At 34.4% G+C, this 22,443-nt stretch overlaps 2 protein-coding genes across 12 annotated transcripts; both read left to right on the forward strand.

Moving 5' to 3' along the window:
* Positions 1–5,269: 5,269 nt before the first annotated feature.
* LOC144576194 (beta-amylase 2, chloroplastic-like) lies at positions 5,270–22,148 on the forward strand. Of its 9 annotated transcripts, none has more exons than XM_078326486.1 (8): positions 5,271–5,806; positions 6,670–6,873; positions 7,173–7,397; positions 7,673–7,837; positions 8,615–8,875; positions 9,342–9,560; positions 10,195–10,414; positions 22,102–22,148. In XM_078326486.1, exons 1-8 carry the CDS (start codon positions 5,408–5,410, stop codon positions 22,122–22,124), a joined length of 1,716 nt encoding a protein of 571 aa, XP_078182612.1. In that variant the 5' UTR covers positions 5,271–5,407; the 3' UTR covers positions 22,125–22,148. The 9 variants fall into 9 exon arrangements, with proteins under 9 accessions (XP_078182615.1, XP_078182612.1, XP_078182610.1 ...); XM_078326484.1 differs by lacking the exon at positions 22,102–22,148 and adding an exon at positions 10,847–10,962; XM_078326483.1 differs by lacking the exon at positions 22,102–22,148 and adding an exon at positions 10,503–10,625.
* Positions 14,251–17,383, forward strand: LOC144576196 (F-box protein At4g09920-like). Of its 3 annotated transcripts, XM_078326493.1 has the most exons (4): positions 14,251–14,555; positions 14,879–14,926; positions 15,187–16,175; positions 16,357–16,898. In XM_078326493.1, exons 3-4 carry the CDS (start codon positions 15,237–15,239, stop codon positions 16,720–16,722), a joined length of 1,305 nt encoding a protein of 434 aa, XP_078182619.1. In that variant the 5' UTR covers positions 14,251–14,555; positions 14,879–14,926; positions 15,187–15,236; the 3' UTR covers positions 16,723–16,898. The 3 variants fall into 3 exon arrangements, with proteins under 3 accessions (XP_078182619.1, XP_078182620.1, XP_078182621.1); XM_078326494.1 differs by lacking the exon at positions 14,879–14,926; XM_078326495.1 differs by lacking the exons at positions 14,251–14,555; positions 14,879–14,926 and adding an exon at positions 16,987–17,383 and having other exon boundaries at positions 15,143–16,175; positions 16,357–16,539.
* Positions 22,149–22,443: the final 295 nt, after the last annotated feature.

A 22,443-nucleotide genomic window follows, 5' to 3' on the forward strand; every position in this document is an offset into this window, starting at 1 on the left:
GAAACAGATTATCCGTATCTATTTTTTAATTTTAATGAGCGAATGTGAATACGGAGTATGAATACGGATAGTAAATGAATGTTAAAATTCAAAATTAAGTTTGTTTTAAACAAATACAAATACAAATACATAGTGGATAATTCACGAATATCAAATACAGATATAAAATAAATAATTGAGTTATATAAACTTTGAGATATAAATACTAATTAACAACATTTAAATATAACACGAAAAAATAATTTAAGTTAGATTATAATTTAACTAATTGCAACAACTGAAATTCAAAATTCAGTGGATTATGCAGTATGCATCTAAATTAAGTGTCACGAAAAATCAGAAAAATAATATTCTTCGAACCAAGCAGGAGATAAAAAATCATGACAAGTAGACAACTCACTATTTAGGCAATGAATTCACATCTTCTCCAATATCTGATAAGGGAATTTTTTGCAATTACTAGATCTGAACCGTTCTTTTTAACTTGGCACAAATCTCAAAGCACAAGAATACTGCCCCCTATTGCAACCCGAATCCCAAACCGGTTGAGATTTAATCTCAAACTGTAAAGTGAGGGTGATCCTCTGCAATACCAGAGAGGATACAGATTCCCTAGGCAATGGGATCGAAATTTTTATTAATAGAAAATTAATTATGCAGGCAGATAGGAAAATGATCAATTCTTTAAAATGGATTCTGCTGTGCTTTGAAAATTTATCAGGTTTGAAAATAAATTTTGATAAAAGTGAAATGGTAGCTTTAAACTTATCACAACAAGAAGGACAGGTGTTAGCTACTCAATTAGGATGTAAATTGGTTAGTTTACCAATAACTTACTTAGGGGTTCCTTTACATTGGAAAAAACTGCCTATGCATTGTTGGAATGAATTAGTAGAAAAGATTGAGAAAAGGTTACAGTCTTGGAAAAGTAGATTGCTTTCTTTAGGGGGGAGGGTGACATTGTTAAACTCCGTTATTTCAGCTATACCTTTGTATTGGTTATCTTTGTATAATATGCCTACACCAATTAGAATGAGAATTGATAAGTTAAGAAGACGGTTTTTATGGTATGGGGGTAACACAGTTAGGAAAAAATATGCCTTAATTATTTGGAGTAGAGTATGTAGGAGTAAAAAATTAGGTGGTTTAGGAGTACTTGATTTACAAGTCATGAATAGTGCCTTGCTAGCTAAGTGGTTAATGAGATTTTTAGACAATACACTTACAGGTACTTGGAAGCAGATTCTTAAACAGAAATATAGTGTAGTTGGTACTTTGGTTTGTTTTCTCCTTTTTGGAAGGACATCATGAAAAATAAAGGAATTATAGAAGTTAGTACTGATTGGCAAGTTGGGAATGGACATTCCATCAGATTTTGGCTTGATAGATGGATAGGTAATTGTGATTTGCACAATATTTATCCTAACTTGTTTGATATTGCATATGATAAAGAGATTTTAGTTTCACAGGTGTTTACGTCCAATGGTTTGCAAATTGCTTTTTGTAGGCAGTTAGTGAGTATATATCATACCGAATGGTGTGCTTTATTATCGCAATTTCAGAATTTTCACTTGAGTCATACCAATGATCAAATTGTTTGGAGATGGACTAGTACTGGTCGCTTTAGTGTTCATTCTTTATATGCATGGTTACTGTTTGGGGGCATACCTACTTCTACTTTTAATAGTATATGGTCTGCTAATATACCTTTAAAAATTAGAATTTTTCTTTGGTTGGCAAAACAAAACCGCATTTTGACTAGGGATAACTTGAGAAAAAGGGGCTGGCAGGGTGATCCAAGGTGTGTCTTTTGTGATTCATCTGAAATTGTTTCTCATTTATTTCTAACTTGTCCTCTAGCTAATCAGTTATGGGCTTGGATTGCACAATATAATAATTTTGATTTTACTTGTACAACTCTTGAGGAGTTGTGGGACATAGATGCATGCATCCCTTTTAAGGATGCCAATTTAATTATGATTGTTATAGGTGCTGTTTTATGGTCTATATGGATTGAGACAAACAGGGTAATTTTCAAGAGGGGGATTGTCAAACAGGCTAGTACTTTAGGAACACAAATCCTTGCAATTGCTAAATTTTGGTGCTCTAATCATAAATATAATGCGCCTGACAATCTGATTTATGTGTTACCTCCTGATGTTAAGGGCCTGTCAGGAGATTTGCTTACTATCCCTATGGTGGATGGGCTGGATATAATCCCTATGCTTGGGATCGATCATTTTTAGGATGATGATATTGAAGATGCAGGGGTCTGATGTTTGAAGGATGCAGCTTTTTGTAATTTTTACTTGTTGCAGGGTCATTTTACTTGCTTTGGTCTATGTGATTACTTGGCTAGGAGATGTTGTTAGTTTCTTTACTTTGTTTTGTTGTTGCCTATACAAGTGGGTATTATCTTGATGCCTTACTTTTGTATGCTTGTTTCTTATTTCGTTTTGTTAGCTAATGTAGAGACTCCCAATGTAATGGTGCCCAGGTAACAAAAACGATGTACTATGGTTTTCGTTTAGTAATGGAAATCGGTGGGTATACCCACTTCTCTCAAAAAAAAAATAGAAAATTAATTAAATAAATATCTATAATGAAGAATGAATATGAGTTTTTCGAGATATAGGAAAAATGTGATAGTTTATAACGTTCTCTGAACGTTGTAGACTATCACGGTCAGGATTAACGATATTAATCACCACACTTATTAATTAACTAAAAAAAGTGAAGTTCGTAAATATCAGTTGGAGAAAGCGACGAGAGAACAACGGAATAAGACCCGCTGCTTGCTAAATTTCTGCTATCCCCTGCTCTCCTCTTAAGAGAGAGAGAGAGAAAAGTGAAGAGCATGATGCCGTTGTTCTAATAAGAATAGCAGCAGATTCGGATCCGAGAACAACAGCTATTCTCTTCTGATAGCGGGTCCGTAGATTTAAAGATGTGCAGGAAATCTACAGTGGATGTCATCTTGCAAGTTGCAAGCTTTTGATTGGTTGACATTGTTAGGTTCATATTGTGATGTTTAGTATGCTTGGACTTTGTTAGGTTAATTTCGTGATGTTTTGGCTTGTTTCATGCATGCCTTTTTGTTCTATATGTGATGGCGTGCAATGAAACTTCGTAATTAATAACTCTAGCTATGTATCTGTACATTTGTTAGGTGCTATGTACCAGTGGTTTGGTACTGGTTTCCTGTTTGAATGGTTTCACTTACTACTTTGCAGAAAAAAAGATAAATTATAGTAATATAAAATATAGATGAGGGTTCAAATGCAATATTGTTTTGTACTTCAATTATGTTCTATATTTTTATTTTTTGTTTTTAAAGTTTGAACAGTCGATCCGAATTATTTAATATGATTGTCGTAATAAAACATACTTGGAGATCAAATTATATATTTTTTAGAAATTTTTTACTGTGATATTGTACATAAAACATACTTGGTCCATAATTTACTGTGATTTTGTACCTATCTAAACAAATAACAAAAAGTTAAAAAAAATATATAAAATTTGGCCTCCAAACTTGTTTTATTTTATTATGAAGATTAATTGAGCGGTTCGAATTAATTGTTCGAATTTTGAAAATAAAAATAAAAATATGAAGCATAATTAGAGTATAATTAGAGTACAAACTATGATGCTTTTGAAGTTTGAACCCTCCTCCCCATATAAATACATGACCACGCATTTGTGTACCATAAAAAGTTTTTCGCAGTAGCTTAAAAAGTGTTTGTTTTCCTTGCAGTAGCTTGAAAAGTATAGACACGTCACACGTAGCAAATGAAGGTATACAAATTAAATATCTATAACGGGCATCACAGGTGCAAGACGCGGGCGCATGGGCCTCCCGTGACACAAATAACAAAACAATTAGAAAATGAATTTGAAGATGAAAGTTGGGAGTATTATTAGAGTGCTTACGCCCATTTACTGAGGTGCAATTTAAAAGAACGAATGTCCAAATTAATTATATTCAAATCAAACTTAATTCGATAACTGCTGTGATTGTAGAGGTCTGCTTTAAGATTCGCGCCAAGTGAAATGAACGGGCCAGATTTTTAGCTTGCACCTCAGGTAACTGGGGTTATACGGATTCGTATTATTAGGTACTCTAATTTATGTACGAGTTATATTTTCAATTTAAGAAATTTTAATATTATAAGATAAATGTTATATTTTTAGACAAATTATAATTTAGTAAATTGTCAAATTAATTTTAAATTTCTAAAAGAAAATTGCATGTCAAATTAGTATCTGTAATTTTGTAAAGGACGAAGACGATAGACAATCTTTAACAATAACGCGTCAGCTTATAACTGATAATTATAAAAATATAAAATTTGAAATGATCAGATTATGCAATACAATTAAAATTACTGGAACAGACGTAGTATGAATTTCATGAAATTAAGAAAACACTCCTCACTGCTGATTTTAAAAAAAAAAATGCAGCTTCTCCGATTACTTTCTTCTGTTCATACTCTGGATCTGAACTCTACAACAGAAGTGAGTTCTACTTTAAAAAAAAAGGGCCAACAACGGAGGTGAGTCCATATCATCCGAGGTAACATAATATTTCTGTTTAGATACAGACCGTTAGATCAGAAACCGGGCCAATCCGGAGAGTGAAAAAAAATGTGATGTGTCATGCCGTGGTGTGATTAACACGTCGTAATTTTGGTCTCGTGCCGTATCGGGATCAAGTTAATTTTTCACGTGCCATGCCGTGACTAAAATATCAAGGGGTGATTAAGGCACGCGAATAGTCACGTCATGTCCAAACGTGCCGTGACCAAACATATCTCGCGTGACTATTTAATCATAATTTAAGTTAGTTTATTCAAGATTCATCATTTAATTAATATATAATGATTCTAATTAGACGTGACTCGTGTGACCACGTGCCGTACCATACTGTGATTAGATTTTTCACATGTCGTGTTGTGCCAAAATTTCAAATGATAATTACGGCACATAATTGATATGCGTACCGTAATCGTGCCGTTCCGTGATAGAGCCGGTTCCACCGTGTCATTTTTCCGACTACCAACCCAGCGAGGTGGATTGCACTGGGTCCTTCACTATCGTGCGATTTCTAATCGGACGATCAGGATCTAAACAGAAATATTCTGTTACCTTAGGTGATATGAATTGCAACAGAGGCAGTGTCAATTTTAAACGGGAGGACTTGAATCTTACTCCTGCTCCTGCCCATGCGTGTCAGGCTATTAGCGTATCTCACTCGATCCGAACTCCCTTTCCCGGCGTTCCACTGCACGCTTTTCTCTAGAACGATCTACGGATGAAGAAATCTCACTCACTTCGTAATCCCTACTTCCGCTCGCATTAGAAGCCAACTTTTCGAAACGCTTCGTTTCTCGATTTTCGAGGAGTAATGGCATTAAGAATCATCACTCCTCTCTCTTTCCCCAAATCCGAGCAGGCAGGTCGATCTACCAACACCTCAGCCTCCGCTCCGGCGGCCTCTCACTCGGCTGCGCCACGTGTCCCAGGCATATCTCCGGTGGTGTCCTTCCGACCACTAAATCACCGGAGGGTGATGGCTGATGGTAGGCTACGTGGAGATTTTTCCTCTGGAACAGGCCCGGTATCGACCTTCCCCTTGTGCTTTGCAGCTGCTGGTACTAGTGGGACAAGTCGGGACCAGTCGCCGTTATTGGAAGGTGGCATTGAGTCCGGGGAAGATGGAAAGGTGGTCAAGAAGGCTGTACCAAGTTTGCCTGACCGCGAATTTTCTGGCACGCCTTATGTACCAGTCTACGTGATGCTCCCGGTAAATTATATGTTGCATGGTTACATCTTTGATTATTTCTCTGGTTAAGGAGCAGGCACAGTTGTGCATGTCTTCTTTGGATACAATTTGGAAAAAAAAATTATATATATATATTTTTTTGGCTATGCCTACTTTCTTCATGGTACGTTTGGATCGTGCAAGGATTAGTGCAAAAATAGCAACTTTTGGGTTAGTGATTGAGAATAGTGCTAACCCTGATTATTTCTCTGGTTAAGGAACAGTTGTGCATGTCTTCTTTGGATACAATTTGGAAAAAAAAAATTATATATATATTTTTTTTGGCTATGCATACTTTCTTCAAGAATAGCGCACATAAACCATATATTAAAGTGAATTTACCTTTATTGTGCATATAGCAGCCCTTTTGGCTGTGCATACTTTCTCCTTGATTGATTTGTTATTCTACAATGATGTAATATTTCATGACCAAGTACCACATTATCCAATATAAATCTATTTATCAAAAGGGCTGATTAATGGATGTCTATCAGTTTATGCATCAAAGGTTCTGGTCAGTATGTCAACATTGTAAATATGATTTTAAAGCTACGTTGACCAAACAATATAGGATCCACTTTTTTCCAGCATTTGTTTTCCTCAAATTTGGTAAATAATAGGTCTTCTTCTTTAGCTGCCTGACTAAGCGTTACATTTAGCTTCTTTTTTTTCTCTATAATATTTACCACTGTCTAAAATAGAAGTGCGGTAACCTAGGGGGAAAGTGAAAAGGAGAATGGGAAGAAAAAGATGGAAATATATTTACCACTGTCTATTCACACCTTTTCTACTCTTCTCAGGCTATGGATGTACATTAACGCAGTTCCTTTTCTGACTGGTACCAGCTTGATGTAGTTAACATGAGCTGTGAAGTAGCTGATCCAGACAGTCTCATGAATGACCTTAAGTTGCTAAAAATAGCTGGTGTGGATGGAGTGATGGTTGATTGTTGGTGGGGAATAGTGGAGGCCAATCAGCCCCTTGAATACAACTGGTCTGGCTACAAGCATCTGTTTCATATTATCAGGCAACTGAAGCTCAAACTACAGGTCAAGTCGTGTTGGACCAATTCAGCTATGTATATGTAAAAAAAATGTCCAAAGTACCCTTGAACTTTTATTTATTTATTTTGTTTAGTTTGCACCCCTGTCAATAATCTCTAAGGGCTGATGTGGGTTGTTGCTTACTGGAGACAATGCATACACGAAAAGGATTAACTATAAAATCTATGTGTATACCTTAGTCTCTGATGTGGGTCCAGTTACCAGCTATGCATTCATCAACTCAATAGCATCAGAAGATTTCTGGAGATTTAACAATATAATTTTATTTTGGTTTGGGATAATAGGTAGTGATGTCTTTTCATAAATGTGGGGGCAATGTAGGGGATGATATGACAATCCCTTTGCCAAATTGGATTGCAGAGATTGGCAATGCCAGTCCTGACATCTACTTCACCGATAGAGAAGGTAGGCGTAATACTGAATGTCTCACTTGGGGGATTGACAAAGAACGTGTTTTGCGAGGCCGAACTGCTCTTGAGGTAGTGGTACTCCTTTGTCTTGTTTTGAAAGTAACATTTCTCTCTCAACCTACATGCACTTCTCTATTCCTCTATTTTAATTATAGAGTAAAATCTATCTAATTGGATTATAATTTTAAAAATAGCGCAATTAGTTTACAATGGTTATAACTTTTTACTAGAAAGCAACTATCTCATGATATCTGTCTTTAGTAGGATACATCAATTATCTTTAGAACAAATATATCTAAAGTAAGAATTCATCTTAACGTATTTCTTGAGCAAACAACTTTGCATGGTCACACACAATTTTCATACCTTTCTAGGTTTATTTTGACTTCATGAGAAGCTTCAGGGTAGAATTGGATGAGTTCTTTGAAGAAGGCATAATCTCAGAAATAGAGATTGGATTGGGTCCATGTGGTGAACTGCGCTATCCATCTTACCCAATGGAGCACGGCTGGAGATACCCTGGCATCGGCGAGTTTCAGGTAACATTCCCTTAATACCAAAATTTCTTTATGATCTGCGGTTCTTAATCTAGTAATGCTAAGGATTGATTTCTTAAGTGCTGTTTGGCAAAGTGAAATAGATGGACTTGGGTAGAAAAAGGTGGAATAGTTGTTTAACACAGTTGGAATTGATGGAAGAGAGTGTAATGATGACGGAACGTAAGCAGGTTGAATAGAGTGGAAATTATGCAATCAAACTCCCATTTTGCAACTAGGTTTGCCGTAGGGAATTAGAATTAGATATTCCACCAGTTTTGGAATTGAACCTAGTCCACTTTGCTATATGAAATTACCATAAATGAAAAATCTCTCTCTTCTTTGTTCCTAATTACACACGTGCCTGACACATAATTTATACTCCGTTCCTGGTCAAATATGTGGTTCGACTAGTCCCAGCGCACTTAATTTCCTTATCAGGCACAGTACCTTCTTCTGTTCCATTTCCTTAAAATGTTGCTTTCATTTAAACCTGCACAGTAGCTTCTCCTGTAAGTAAAACTCCGTTCCTCAGGTATTTTATCCAGTTTGATAGATAAACCTGAACAGTCCATGTGGAACAAGATTTTGATCCGGACCCAAGATGTTAACTTAGCAGCACCTAACCATTTATGTGCTGGTTGTACATGTATGCTCCACTCGTTTTATTTTAATTATTTGATTGAACCCTGACTCCATGCAATTCCTACCATTTGTAAATGCAACCAGGAATTGATCAACATTGTCTTATGTTTTGTTTTCTGTTTCTGATTTTTCCAGTGTTATGATCGGTACTTGATGAAAAGCTTGAGAAATGCAGCTGAGGAAAGGGGCCATTCATTTTGGGGGAAAGGACCTGATGATGCAGGCACATACAACTCTAGGCCACAGGATAGTGCTTTCTTCTGTGATGGGGGAGATTACGATGGTTACTATGGCAGGTTCTTTCTCAGCTGGTACTCCAAGGTGCTAATTGACCACGCAGACCATGTTCTAATGCTGGCCAAGTTGGCTTTTGAAGGATCTTCAATTGCTGTGAAGGTACTCCTCTGTGGATATTTTGAATTTTTAGCCAGATGTTTACTGTATATTTTGTTACTATGACAGTATGGCCCTACATTCTTGTATCTGCAACTAAGGGTCAGCTTTTGGAGTTCAGCTATAGGAAAGGTATATGATAGTTTGCACCTAATCCAAATTGAATAGAAATTATGTCAAGCTGGTGAAGTGTTGGTTTGTTGGCTTATGTTAACAATTTGCAAAGGGAACTTTTCAAATAACCCGAGCTAATATAAGAAGCTTATATAGGTCAAATTGTTTTCTAGTTTTACATTGTATTGCATGGTTAGATGCTAGCTAAAAGAAAAACATTGTGGGTGCTCGTGTGAATTGCAAGCATGAGAATGTTGCGAGATATCTTCTAATATTCTATATGCATCTTTGGGAACTTTAGCTTGCTTTGTTACAATCTTCAGATCTTAATTCAATGGTCTTCTACGTGAGATAGGTGTCTGGTGTGCATTGGTGGTACAAGACAGCTAGTCATGCAGCAGAGCTGACAGCGGGATTTTACAATTCTTGCAATCGGGACGGCTATGCCCCTATAGCAGCAATTCTGAAGAAGCATAATACAGCCTTGAATTTCACATGTGTGGAGTTGCGTACTTTGAACCAGTACGAGGAGTTCCCTGAGGCAATGTCAGATCCTGAAGGTTTGGTTTGGCAGGTAAAAAAATATATTTTTTTCTTTTAAATTATATACCAGATGCTTTGTACCAGTGCAGTACTAACTAGTGAGATAAATAGTTTGGCTCCAATGTACTTGTCCTTTCCTGTAATATATACTTTTGTCTTTTAGATTATATACCTGATGCTTTATACCAGTGCAAGTACTAACTAGTGAGAACTGCCTTTTTTTTGGGTGTGGGTGGGTGGGTGGGTGTGAGACTCCAGGACTAGAATATGAAAAGTTCAATACTAAAAAGATCATGAATGAAGTTCAGGATCTAAAAAGAAAAATGATAGCCATCTTAATTGTATCCAAAGATCACAATCCCTAGTCATCGTGTTTCAAGAACTTTTAGATTGGCATTTAAGATGTTGAAATTTTTATTTTTGTTGTACCAAATACAAAGAAATCAGGAGTGCATGTTAAATAGTTATCTTTTGGAAAACTCAAGTACAAGTTAAAGTGAAGAATAGAACAGAAACCACATGTAAGAAAAAACTTGTCAGGTTACAGTACAGTTCCTGTTACTTTTGATGCTTGCAGGTGCATTGGCCATAACCCATTGTCTGTCGTATGTTTGCTTGGCATGAATTAATTTTTTGAAATGAACTAAAACTAATATAAATCCTAGGTGCTAAATGTGGCATGGGATGCTGGTATACTGGTGGCGAGTGAGAATGCTTTGATGTGCTTTGATAGAGATGGATTCAACAAAATATTAGAAAATGCAAAGCCATTGAATGACCCAGATGGCCGGCATTTACTATCGTTTACATACCTCAGGCTTGCCCCTGCACTCTTTGAGGAAAATAACTTTTTTGAATTCAAGCGCTTTGTCAAGAAAATGCATGGTGAGAATCTTTATCTGATTCCGTCTTCGATTTGTGCTCCTGCTTCAACATTTTTGAATCTGATAGCTTACTTCTATTATGACCCTAGATCTGTGCCAAAGAAACCAATCTCATAGAACTTGTTTGGGGAACATGGATAATTTTCTCTCCTAATTTTGAAAAATGCTCATCTCTTTGTGAACTCATTAGTCGAGGGGTTATGGCGGTTTAACATTCTTGCAGTGAAAAATTGAAGATCCTTGTTTGTTAGGTTATCAGCATCCAGCTGATTTTGTTTAATATTCAGAAACTTTCCTACTATATTCCTGCAGAAACTCATAAATCAATGTGCCCCTGGAAAAGCTCTGTTCATTTATTCTCTGAAAGTTTCACAAACTAATCTTGTGGATTCTGCAAGTAATATCAATAATTTGTTTCTCTATTTTTATTCAGGTGAAGCAGTTATTGATCCACCAAGCTTGCAAATGAACATTGTTTGAAATTCCTAGAGAAAAGTGAGCATTTGATGTAGCATCCTCTTTTATTCTACGTCTCGTCGTCTGGAGCTGATTAGTTAACAAAAGCCTTGTATAGTTGGCTGTTGCATGCATTTGTATGTTTTCAGGAAACAGCTTAGATCAGCAATTTAAGTCCCTATGTACGTTACCATTCAATGACGGGTCAAAGTGCATGAATTTGATATACAACTAATCTACAAGGCCAAAGATATATCTTTATTTTTCATTTTTGAAATATTTTTAGACTTAATTGGAAAATATTGCCAATATTGTCAGGTTAATGTCATTGGATTCCAACCCCGAAAAATTTAATTCATTATTTGTAAATTTGACCCCTTCATTTTAATGAAGAGAAATGTTCTTTGTCCATTGATGTTTGTCCACAAATTGTCCACCATCTTATCCACTCTAATTGATTTTAACGACTTTACTTTCTTTTTATAAATCAGATCTCTCTCTCAATCCTTTGCCTCTCTATTTTTTTCCTTTCTTTCGCTACTCTAGGCTGCTTCGCTCCTTTCTTACCTAAAGACGGAATTGCTGTTATTGCTTCAAATCAAGTAATTGCGTATATCACTTCAGGCAGACAAGAGTAAGTCAGGGCTTTAGTACTACACTAGTAATTGCGTCTTTCCTTTTCTCTCTCTCTCTCTTTTAAAAATCCTGGCGAGGCTCTCTCTCTATCTCTCTCTCTCTTCTCTTCTGCTCCGGCAGCGACGGTAGCGACGGTCGCAACGGCCACGACGGTAGCGACGGTCGCAACGGCAGCGACGGTAGCGACGGTCGCAACGGCAGCGACGGCAGCAACGACCACGACGGCTGCGACGGCCGCGACAGCAGCAACGGCCGCGACGGCAGCAATTGAAAATCTGCAGTATTATTTGAAAATTTTACAGTGTACAAGATTCAATTGAAAATTTTACTGTATACAAGACTGAATTTTACAGTTTACAGTATACAACATTCAATTCTAATTTTTGTTGTGTACAAAATTCAATTTTATAGTATACAAGATTCAATTGAAAACTTTACTTTATACAAGAATCAATTTTATAGTATACAAGATTCAATTTTACAGTATACAAGATTCAATTTTACAGTATACAATATTCAATTCTAAATTTTACTGTATACAAGATTCATTTTTACAGTATACAAGATTCAGTTTTACAGTATACAAGATTCAATTCTAAATTTTACTATATACAATATTCAATTTTACATTATACAATATTCAATTCTAAATTTTACTGTATACAAGATTCAATTTTACAGTATACAATATTAAATTCTAAATTTTACTGTATACAAGATTCAATTTTATAGTATACAAGATTCAATTTTACAGTATAGAAAATTCAACCCAGTGGGGAATTTAATAACTAACTCTAACTGCCAATAACCGCTAATAACCGTTAATAACTAACTCTAACTGGCAATAACTTCCTGTAACTGCAATTTTCGAAAGTACAGTTTGAAAGTACATTTTTTTGTCATGTTGTGTAAGTTGTAATGTTTTTCTAACTATAATGGGACTACTTCAAATAGTTGTTGTATGTTTTGTGATTAGCTGATAAGTTTTATGTGATATATTGTATAATTATACAGCATGTAGAAGTAATTTTATAGTATTCGCGCAAGTCAAAGCTGTGGACAAATGGTGGACAAAAGACTGTGGATAATTAGACGCTTCCTTTAATGAATTCATATTATTTTATATTCAAGTAATTTGGATATGAGGAGGGTTCAAATGCACCATCATTTTGGTGCTCCACATAGACTATATCCTTTATCTCTATTTCTAAAGTCTGAACAGTCGATCCGAACTGTTCAACATGATTTTCATAATAAAATATGCTTGGAGACCAAATTTTATATTTTTTAGAATTTTTTTTTACTATTTTTTAGATATATACAAAATCACTTTTTTTAAGGAGATTCTAGACCATCCGATAAAGTTATATTGTACCTATCTAAAAAAATAGTAAAAAAATTCTAAAAATATAAAATTTGGTCTCCAAGCATATTTTATTACGAAGATCATGTTGAGTAGTTCGGATCAACTGTTCGGACTTTAAAAATGAAGATAAATAACGTGGATTATATTGGAGCACCAAAACAATGGTGCATTTGAACCCTCCTCTTTGAATATTTTTCTTTGCTCCAAATTTTGCACCATGCCAAAATAAACTTATATGAATTTTGTCCATTTATGTGATCACCCATTTGCTTCAAATTTGAATCGCCTCTGGTATTGTAATGGTAATTATGGTATGATTGATACCCCAAACATTTCCAATTAATCCAAAACAAAAATCTTTAGTCTTGGTTTACTCCCGAGTCCTGATTATGCGAGTTAGGCTCAAATAAATCTATATTTATTTTTATCATATTTGATGTAATCCCTCGTTTGTTTTATCCACTTATTCTGCCCCTCATCATTTTTATTTTATTTTTCAATTTCACTTTATGTAACCTAGAGTCCTAGACACTATTTGTGTCCTCGTAAATAAAATTTGAGAGCTTAACCTCTATCCTTTAAAAAAAAAAATAATAATAAATGAATATTTCATGTAACCCGTAAGTATATACGATACGGATAAAATAACGCACAAGGACCATTGAAGGTCGTTCTTGATGTTGTCGCGAATCGTGATAACAAGTATAAATCTAGAAATCTAGAGATGAAAAAAATTACTGATTTTTTTTTTATGAGTAAAAGTTAAAAATCAAGCTACAGAATTATTTAATATTCACAAATAATTCACTTAAATTTCAAACGTGCGGCCTCTAATACAGAAAGTATTGTAAATAACTGAAACTTATTACATGTCTAAATACCTGCACAATTATAGACTTAGCTCATGACCATGCACACTGATGGTTAATAAATCGCGTAAAGCTAACGACTAAAGTATTCACAGTAGCTTATGATGACCTTCTCTTATTTTTATGTCACCTATGTAAAATTTAAATTGTAGAGATGAAAACATTATGAATTAAAAAAGTTTCTAAATTACTGATGTAATATTTTTTTTCTTTTTTTACAATTGCACAAGTAAAATTGCTCTAAAAAGTACAAAACAAAATCCCGATATGACAAAAGGGTACGTTGTGGGCCATAATTGAAAATTCGAACCACTTTTCCTTAATTTTGAAACTCGTCTAACTTTTTTTAAAATTTAAATATGATTTTTTGTTTCTTCAATAAAAAAATGGGGCGTAGACAAATTAAACCGACATTAATTCAGTTTAGTAAAATTTTAACAGTTTAGATTTAAACAAAAAAAAAATCACAGTAAACCCCATTACTCGGTTTCTCAGCTCTTTCTTTATTTTTTCTTTTCTTTCTTTCCGCCTTTCTCACTTCTCCACCTCCCCCTCCTCCTCCCCTTTCCCTCCGCCCCTCTCCGACGAATCCCCGACTGAATCCCTATCCCAATTCTCCGTCTCCTACTACTACTTCAGAGACATCAAGCAACGTATCGGTTCTCCCTCTTCCCTCCGGCCCCCCTCCTTCGTCCTTTACTCCAAAATCTCAGAAGCCCCCCGCAAGAGCCCTCGACAGCTTTCGTCTCTAAATTATGTAGAAGCACTGAAGCATGATTGGAGCAATGTGATTTTGGGAATGAAATTGAGGATAGGTATGCGAGATACTTTTTAATGCTTCATAGGGATACAGACTACCACTGAGAATTTGTTCCCCCTATATTCCTTCTCTGTTCTGAAACATAACTATGAAATATAACACAAGGAGCACAACTAAGAAAGCACATAGATGCAACAGTAGGGATTCAATAATGGCAGCACTGTGCTCTCAGAATGATATGAATTACTTATTACCATACCTTATAAGAAGAATTATTAGGGTGGCATATGTTTCTTCGATTTTTACAGTGTTACTTTTACTTTTCGGTACATCAATCATTAATGCTAAGAACTGGTATTAAATATTTGTTAAGTGCAGCTATTGAGAGCATCTTTGTTAGACATAATAGCAAAGCATCAGAAAGAGGTAGGATCTCTTCTGGACCAACAAACAGAAACACCAAAAGAGCAAAATTTCTTAGCTACAACACTTTCTATCTTTCTTTCTTTTTTTACTTTTAAGTCAGTGTTATCTGCTTATTGAGCCATAATATTTTACTATATTTGTATTTAACATATCTCTCATACCTGGAATCAACATGATACATTTTCTTTATAACTTGCAATTAGGATCCCACTATTATATAACATTATTGAGCGACTCAGTTTGCTGGTTCTTGGGCACAGGACTGATGCACACCACATGTTCGACTAAATTCCTTTGAGAATCTTTAACCATGGCCGGATTCGAGTCAGAGAGCTCAAGTTCTCAGGATAATAGAGACATGTTGAGCAGCTTACCTGATCCAATACTGCATCACATAATGTCCTTCATGCCTGCTTGGCAGGCTGTCCAGCTGTGCATGGTCTCAAAGAGATGGAAGACTCTCTGGACCACTTTGCCCGTGCTCAACTTTGGTTTTCGTGAACTCGGGAACAATCAGCTGAACCACTCTGACCTTAACAAGGTGGAGAAGCTCGCAGAGTTTGTTAGCATGGTCCTACTTCTCCGTGAAACTACATCCCAATTACACACTTTCACGCTTGATTGTGGTTCTGGGTATGTTCGACAGGGGGACTTGTTGCGCACTTCCATCAAACGATGGATTTGGTTTGCCATCAAGTGTAATCTTCGAGTTCTCACTATTAATATCCGGAGCTACAAAGTAATCCTTTTGCCTTCAGAAGTTTTCACTTGCCCGTCACTAGAGTATGTCACTCTTACCTCCACAGGGCGTATCAATACCCCTGAGATTATAAACCTCCCCTCCCTCAAACAGCTCCATCTCAAAGACGCAGAACTTGATGAGAATTTCATGAGTAAGCTTCTCTGTGGTTCTCCAGTGCTTGAAGATTTGCATGTGGCAGGTGGCTGGGTTGAGTTTTCTAAAATTACTTCTCATAGTCTGAAACATTTGAAAATCATGTCAGAACATAGGAGATCGATTAAGTGTGAAACAGTAATTAATACTCTCAATCTTCTGTCATTTCACTTTGTAATGTGTAGCTGCTTCCAGGAAAAGGGGTTCATGTTGAACATGCCATCTCTACATGAAGCATGCATTGAATTTGATCTTTGTTGTTTTCTTGATGAGAACCTCGACATGACCAAGAGCAATATTCTATGTGGCCTCATCACTGTTCATCGTCTTGAACTAAAAGGCTATTTGACACAGGTAAGCACTGATTTTAGTACTCCCCCCCCACCCCCCCAACCCAACCCAACCACCACCACCTATAAGAAGGCATGCACACATAAAACCAACTGGCTCCTTTTTATTCAAATTTGAGGTATTTCTTTTGTTTAATTATTGTTTCTTTTATGATGAAAATTTATTTTCTCTTCACCTTTTGTAGGACTGTCTGGAAGCTGAAATAGCAAATTGCAGAACCTTTTCAAAATTGACTTACCTTTCTGCGAGTGACCTTTGTTTTAATTGTTGTGATTTCGATCTTCTTTCTTCATTGTTGGAGCATTGTCCTAATTTAAAGAAGCTTTCTTTAGGTCTCAAGCTTTGTGACCGTTGTGGTGACGGTGAGGTACTTAATTATTCTCTTTTTTATATACTTTTTGAACTGATACTCTTTACCAAGAGTTTTAAATTGGCTACAACCCAAAATTCAGGTTGTATGTTCTTAGTATACCTCCCTTTATGGCAAAAAGGCAGCCTATATTTCTGTATGGTGTTATATGATCATTATCTGTGTTACTATAATCAATAAATGAGTTGGAGGTTAGTCTCAATTTTGAAAGAAGCAGTAGATGAAGGTTAATGAATTGTGATGACCAGGAAACAACTGAAATGGGTAGATTGCAGCTGTTAAATTGAATGGTAATATTGTGCTATTTTTCTCAGTGAAAAAATATAACTAATAAGAAAAACCTAGATTGCAATTCTTTATAAAATCCTGGCTTTTGTTTTGTAATTTGCAAATAACAAAATGTTCTGCTCTTTCTTTATTTAATTTCTATCATTTGTTTGATAGTTACGGAGTGAAGAAATAAGGGTTGCACGGTTCAAGTGTGAACAGCTTAAAACTATTGAGGTTAAATTCAATGAGAAGGATACAACATTTCATTGGGTGGTCGAGTGCTTGCAAAAGGCTGTCATTGAATTACCCAATTGTCATATCATCACGACTAGTGCATATCCTTTACACTGACTAAACTTTTCGTTATAAGTTACGGTGGTCATTATTACTTTGGCTCTGCTACCAGAGTGTAATTGAAAATTTTCTTCTCATTTTTTGCTGCCTGAATTATTTTAGTTTTAATTGCTTAATATTTTGTCTATTATGGATTTGTAGTGTTGTTATGTTGGGTACTGGAACTACTGGTGATGAATTCTCGTATAGAACTAATTAATATGCTTTACTTTCTTTCTATTTGTATGCATTGATTAGATATTTTGGTACAAATGACGATGCTTTCTAAGTGACACGGTATTTTTCGTGATATTTTTGTTGTAGAATTAACAACAACGTAAGACAGTTCTAACCCGGCATTTTTCATGCTCCTTCCTCGTCTCACATTGTTTTGGGATGCCTACCAGGGTTCCGCACCCCCTATTTATGTTTTATTTGATTTTTCTCTCTTTTGCTACATGCTTTTTATTTATTTTTTCTACTTGTTGGTAAATTAAGTCGAATGAAAAGGTAGTGAAAGCCTACGATGCATTTATATATCAAGAAATTGATTTATAATATACAAGATTGTGTCCATGATTGATGATGGTCTCCTGAAAAATATTATTTTATCATGCAGTTCTGACACAGAATTTGATCTTTCATGACCGATGGGCAGCCAAAACTTCGGAAATGAGAAAGAAATGTTGCATTAACATAAATAAAAGTTAGATTTTTTTTTCTTTTTTGAAGCTGGGGACTGAGTTTATTAACTTTCCAATTGAAGTTAAAAAATGTATATGATGTAAAGGTTACAATTCCGGTCAAATTTGCTTTAAAAAAATTGTTAGCATTACTCTAGTCTGGAAAAATTTAGTGTACGTCTGCCCTTAATCAGTTATTTTAGTAAATCATCCATATTCAGTACAAACTCAATAGTTGTGAGAATATTAAGAATCCTGCTCAAACTCTGTAACCAATTGCAGTTAATAATAAAAATAAGAGGCTCCTATTCTTAAAAAAAAAAAGTGAAAATGTTAAGAAGAAAGGCATGTTCAACTTAATTAAACTATCAGCTTATTGTTGTTCGTGCAATAATTTTCTTTGTCTATTTGACTAATTTTCAAAAACATACAATTATTGAATTTTGCGATTTCTTCTATTTTTGAAACATATATAGGTTCAAGTCAAATAGAATTGCATTATGGAATACTTAGACTGAAGAAATCATGAAAACTATTATCAAGAATACAATTGTAAAATCAGAAGCTTGGTAAAGTAAGTTTGAGGCTGTTTAAACAGGGACAAACGTTACTAAAACGTTGGTAAAACGTCGTAACGTTTTCAGCACAACTTGATCAAACGCAAAAGGAATCTAAAACGTTGGCAACGTTTATAAAAACGTTATAACGTTTTAGACTATCAGTACTGCTGAAGTACAGCTGTACAGACTCAACTTGAAAATGTTATAACGTTTTTAGGTGTGTCAGAATGTTAAGAACAGTTGTATCAAATTCAAAATCAAGTCACAAACGTTATAACGTTTATAGAAACATTGTAACGTTTTAATTAATTCTGAGCTTCAAAAAATCCTATTTTTAATCAAGATTTTTACAGTGCAAAACGTTATAAAAACGTTATACAATCGTTATAACGTTTTGGATCGATTAGCTGAGCTGTCAGAAAATTGAAACCCTAAATCGCATTTTGAGCTAAAACGTTGGTAACGTTTTAGCTCATTTAGCTCATTTTTGAGCTGACTCTATAAAAAGGGCTTTGGGCTTTCTTCCCAAATAATCTGAGCCTAAACTTGTAAAAAGTGATTTTCTGATAGCTTAGCTTACTCCATTGTTGTGAGAGCTTAAAACTTCAAAATCCCTCAAACAACTTCAAACCCACTTCACTAATCTTGAGTTAGATTAGATTAGAGTGATCTATTGAGTGTTTCTCTTGAGTAGCTTGAACTAAGAGACATTGTTCTCATCTCTTTGAGTTGGCCGTTTGACTTCCCGCTTGGTGTGTAAGGGCTCAACGGTTCACAAGTTGTAATCCTTTCGTATTGGGTAATAGAAAGGCGCACCACTTAAGGTTGCGAAGCCCTGGAGACGTAGGCCTTTGTTTTGCCGAACTCCGTTAACATCCCACGTGTCAAATTTCTCTAAACTTATCTATTTACTTTCAATTGCAATTTAATTTTAGTTTTTGAGCAATTAGAGGTGCACTAAGTGTAACACCTATATTCGGCCAACAGTCTATAGTTTAAAAAAAAAATACATAATTCAAAATAGAATTGACACCAAATCACAAAGAAGATTTAATTAATTAAAAACTATACACATCAATCTGATGATGATGATAATAATAATAGAATAATTATATGAATCCCCCCACTCCCATTCTCCCATCATCCCCCCATCTCTTAAACATATTTTAGAGGTGGGGTTTTTTTATTTTCTTTTTTCAATGTCGTCCACACTTTTCACGATCTTTGAGAGATTTTGCGAATATAAAACCACGAACGTATTCTACGCAATTTTATCTTTCAAATGAGATCCATGATGACATACTTTCGGGCTCATCGTCACACAAGTATTTATATCTCATCGTGCAAGTATTTATACCTATATTTGTAAGTATTTATCCTCAATCGTGGATCCCGCATCTCCCCATCACCCCCCATCTCTTAAATAAATTTTAACTTTCATAAACTAACTTAATTAACTAGTTTAATTAAATTTATTCAAAACACTGTGGTCTTCCAAGTTTAATTAAATTCATAGGTATAAATACTTGGAAGATAATAAATTAATACTTGCAAACTAAGATATTAATACTTGCATGTCTAACTTGATATTACTATATGGGGGGACCACTCAAACTACATAGGAAGAAAAATCATATACGTTTTTAGAGGTGAGATTTTTTTTTTCAATGTCGTCCACATTTTTCACGATCTATGAGGAATTTTGCAAATCTAAAACTACGAACGTATTCTACGCAATTTTATCTTTCAAATGAGATCCATGATGACATATTTTCGGGCTCATCGTCACACAAGTATTTATACCTCATCGTATAAGTATTTATACCTATACTTGTAAGTATTTATCACCAATTGTGGACCCCGCATCTTCAGATCAACCTTCCCCAATCGTCTCTACATCAACTTTTCTCTAACAAAAATAGTTGACCACATAGGTATAAATACTTCAGTGTATAGGTATAAATACTTGTAATACTTGATATTATTATTTTTAAATGTCAGCAGTGTCATATGTGGAAAATACTTAGATGACGAGATATAAATACTTGTGTAACGACGAGCTCGAAAGTATGTCATCATGATTCTCATTTGAAAGATAAAATTGCGTAAAAGACGTTCGTGATTTTAGATTCGCAAAATTTCTTGTAGATCATGAGAAATGTAGACGAGATTGAATAAATAAAATTAGGAGGATAATGAGAGAATAAGAGTAGGAGAACAATTATCAGGACCCATAATAATAATAATAATAATAATAATAATAATAATAATAATAATAATAATTTCAATAAAAAGCGCAGTTCTATTCACACCACAATAAAGATCTACAATTAGCACTAAAAGAGAAAAAATTGAAGTTTAAAAAAATGCTTGGATTTGTCATGTTAACTGGCATGGTAGGTGGCCTAAGGGTTCTCAGGAAAAAAGAAATAGTCGAAAAAGAAAGTAATAAATCTCTTATCCATAATGCAATCGGTGGCGAAGTCATTAGGAGTAGGCATTTGTCTATTCCTGATATTTTAAAATTAGATATGAAATAGTATAAATATGTTGGCTTGCTTACTTCTGAAAATTAGATTGCGTATTCCTGTTCTTTGACAATTCAATACTGCAATCCAATCGAATGAATTAAGTTGCAAATTGCAATTGATAATTGACTAAAATTGTTGACTGTTGATGTTTTTCTTGATTTATATTTAAATCTGATCTAAAATTTGATAAGATTGATTAAAATGATTTAAGCATATAAATTAATTTTATCCACTCACCTGCTAACTTGGTAACCCGAAACTTTTTACCTATCCCTGATTCAAATTCCAGGCTACGAGACTGAATGCAACCACATAGATCGACCAATAAGGATATCGTATGATTTTGACTTCAAATAAACTATACTGAATATGGCATTCCCTTGCTTATATTTAGTTAATTTATTTAACTTTTATGATTATTGCTCCCAATTGTGGTACACCAAAGTTACTTCGTTGGTGTTCTCTTGTAATTTCTTTTTAATGTTAGAATCCACTAGCGAGTATTAACCTGAAAAGTTTCGACAATATTAACAAATTTTAACGTTTAAGGGATGAGCCAAAAAAATTTAGAGAGGCACAATTTTATAATTATTTTGAAAATTTTAAGTATATTTTTATAATTTTTCAGAAAAAAAAAGTAGAAATAGAAGCACATTTTGACGAGCGAGACGTAATTTTATATATTTTTATAATTTTTCTAAGAAAATATAAAAATAGAAATATATTTTTGAAGCCAAAGGGCAGGTGCCCCCTCCGACTCTACGTGACTCTGACCCTGACATTACATGATATACCAGCATGATATTTTATATCCAGAAAATGATCAACTTTGCTTAATAATTTAAATAATAAAACAATTTGAATTTTCAGAGAATAAAATTTAATGATCATTAAGTACTATATAATGATAATCAAAATCCATACATAATATCCAAAGTATCAGTTGTCACTGCTAATGGGACAAATCATGAGATATTTCATTGGAGTAATTAATATATTAAATTTGATTGGTTTGGTTATCATCAAGTAGTGAAATACTAAAAAAATGTTATACTTTGGATTATTTCAAAATATTTTTAAGATTGTAAAATTTGATTGGTTTGGTTATCAGCAACCTTCATTTATTTCTCCGAAGTTTTCCCAAACTAATCTTGATATTTTTTTTCCTCTATTTTTGTTCAGGTGAAGCAGTTATTGATCACTAGGGTTACAAAGGAACATTGTTTAGAGAAAAGAAATGAGCAATCAAGATTTCTTGTTTAAAATAGAATTAATTTTAATTATTTTAATAGAACAAGTATTATTGAGTTGATTTTTATAAAAAAATAGTTCTACCAATTCTATAGAAATCGGTGGAGAAAGGGATAAGTAGAAATGATTAACACAGAATTTTTAGAACAAAATTAAATTCTTCTTGCACCGGATCAGTGTAGCTGCTTTTTATAAAAGTCAAAATAATGATGCTTATTTTATTACAATAATTAAAATTGTTTGCATTTAAAAAAAAAATCAGCGTTCGATGTT

This window comes from Carex rostrata, chromosome 25, assembly GCF_964058835.1.
Source record: "Carex rostrata chromosome 25, lpCarRost1.2, whole genome shotgun sequence".
Taxonomy (NCBI): domain Eukaryota; kingdom Viridiplantae; phylum Streptophyta; class Magnoliopsida; order Poales; family Cyperaceae; genus Carex; species Carex rostrata.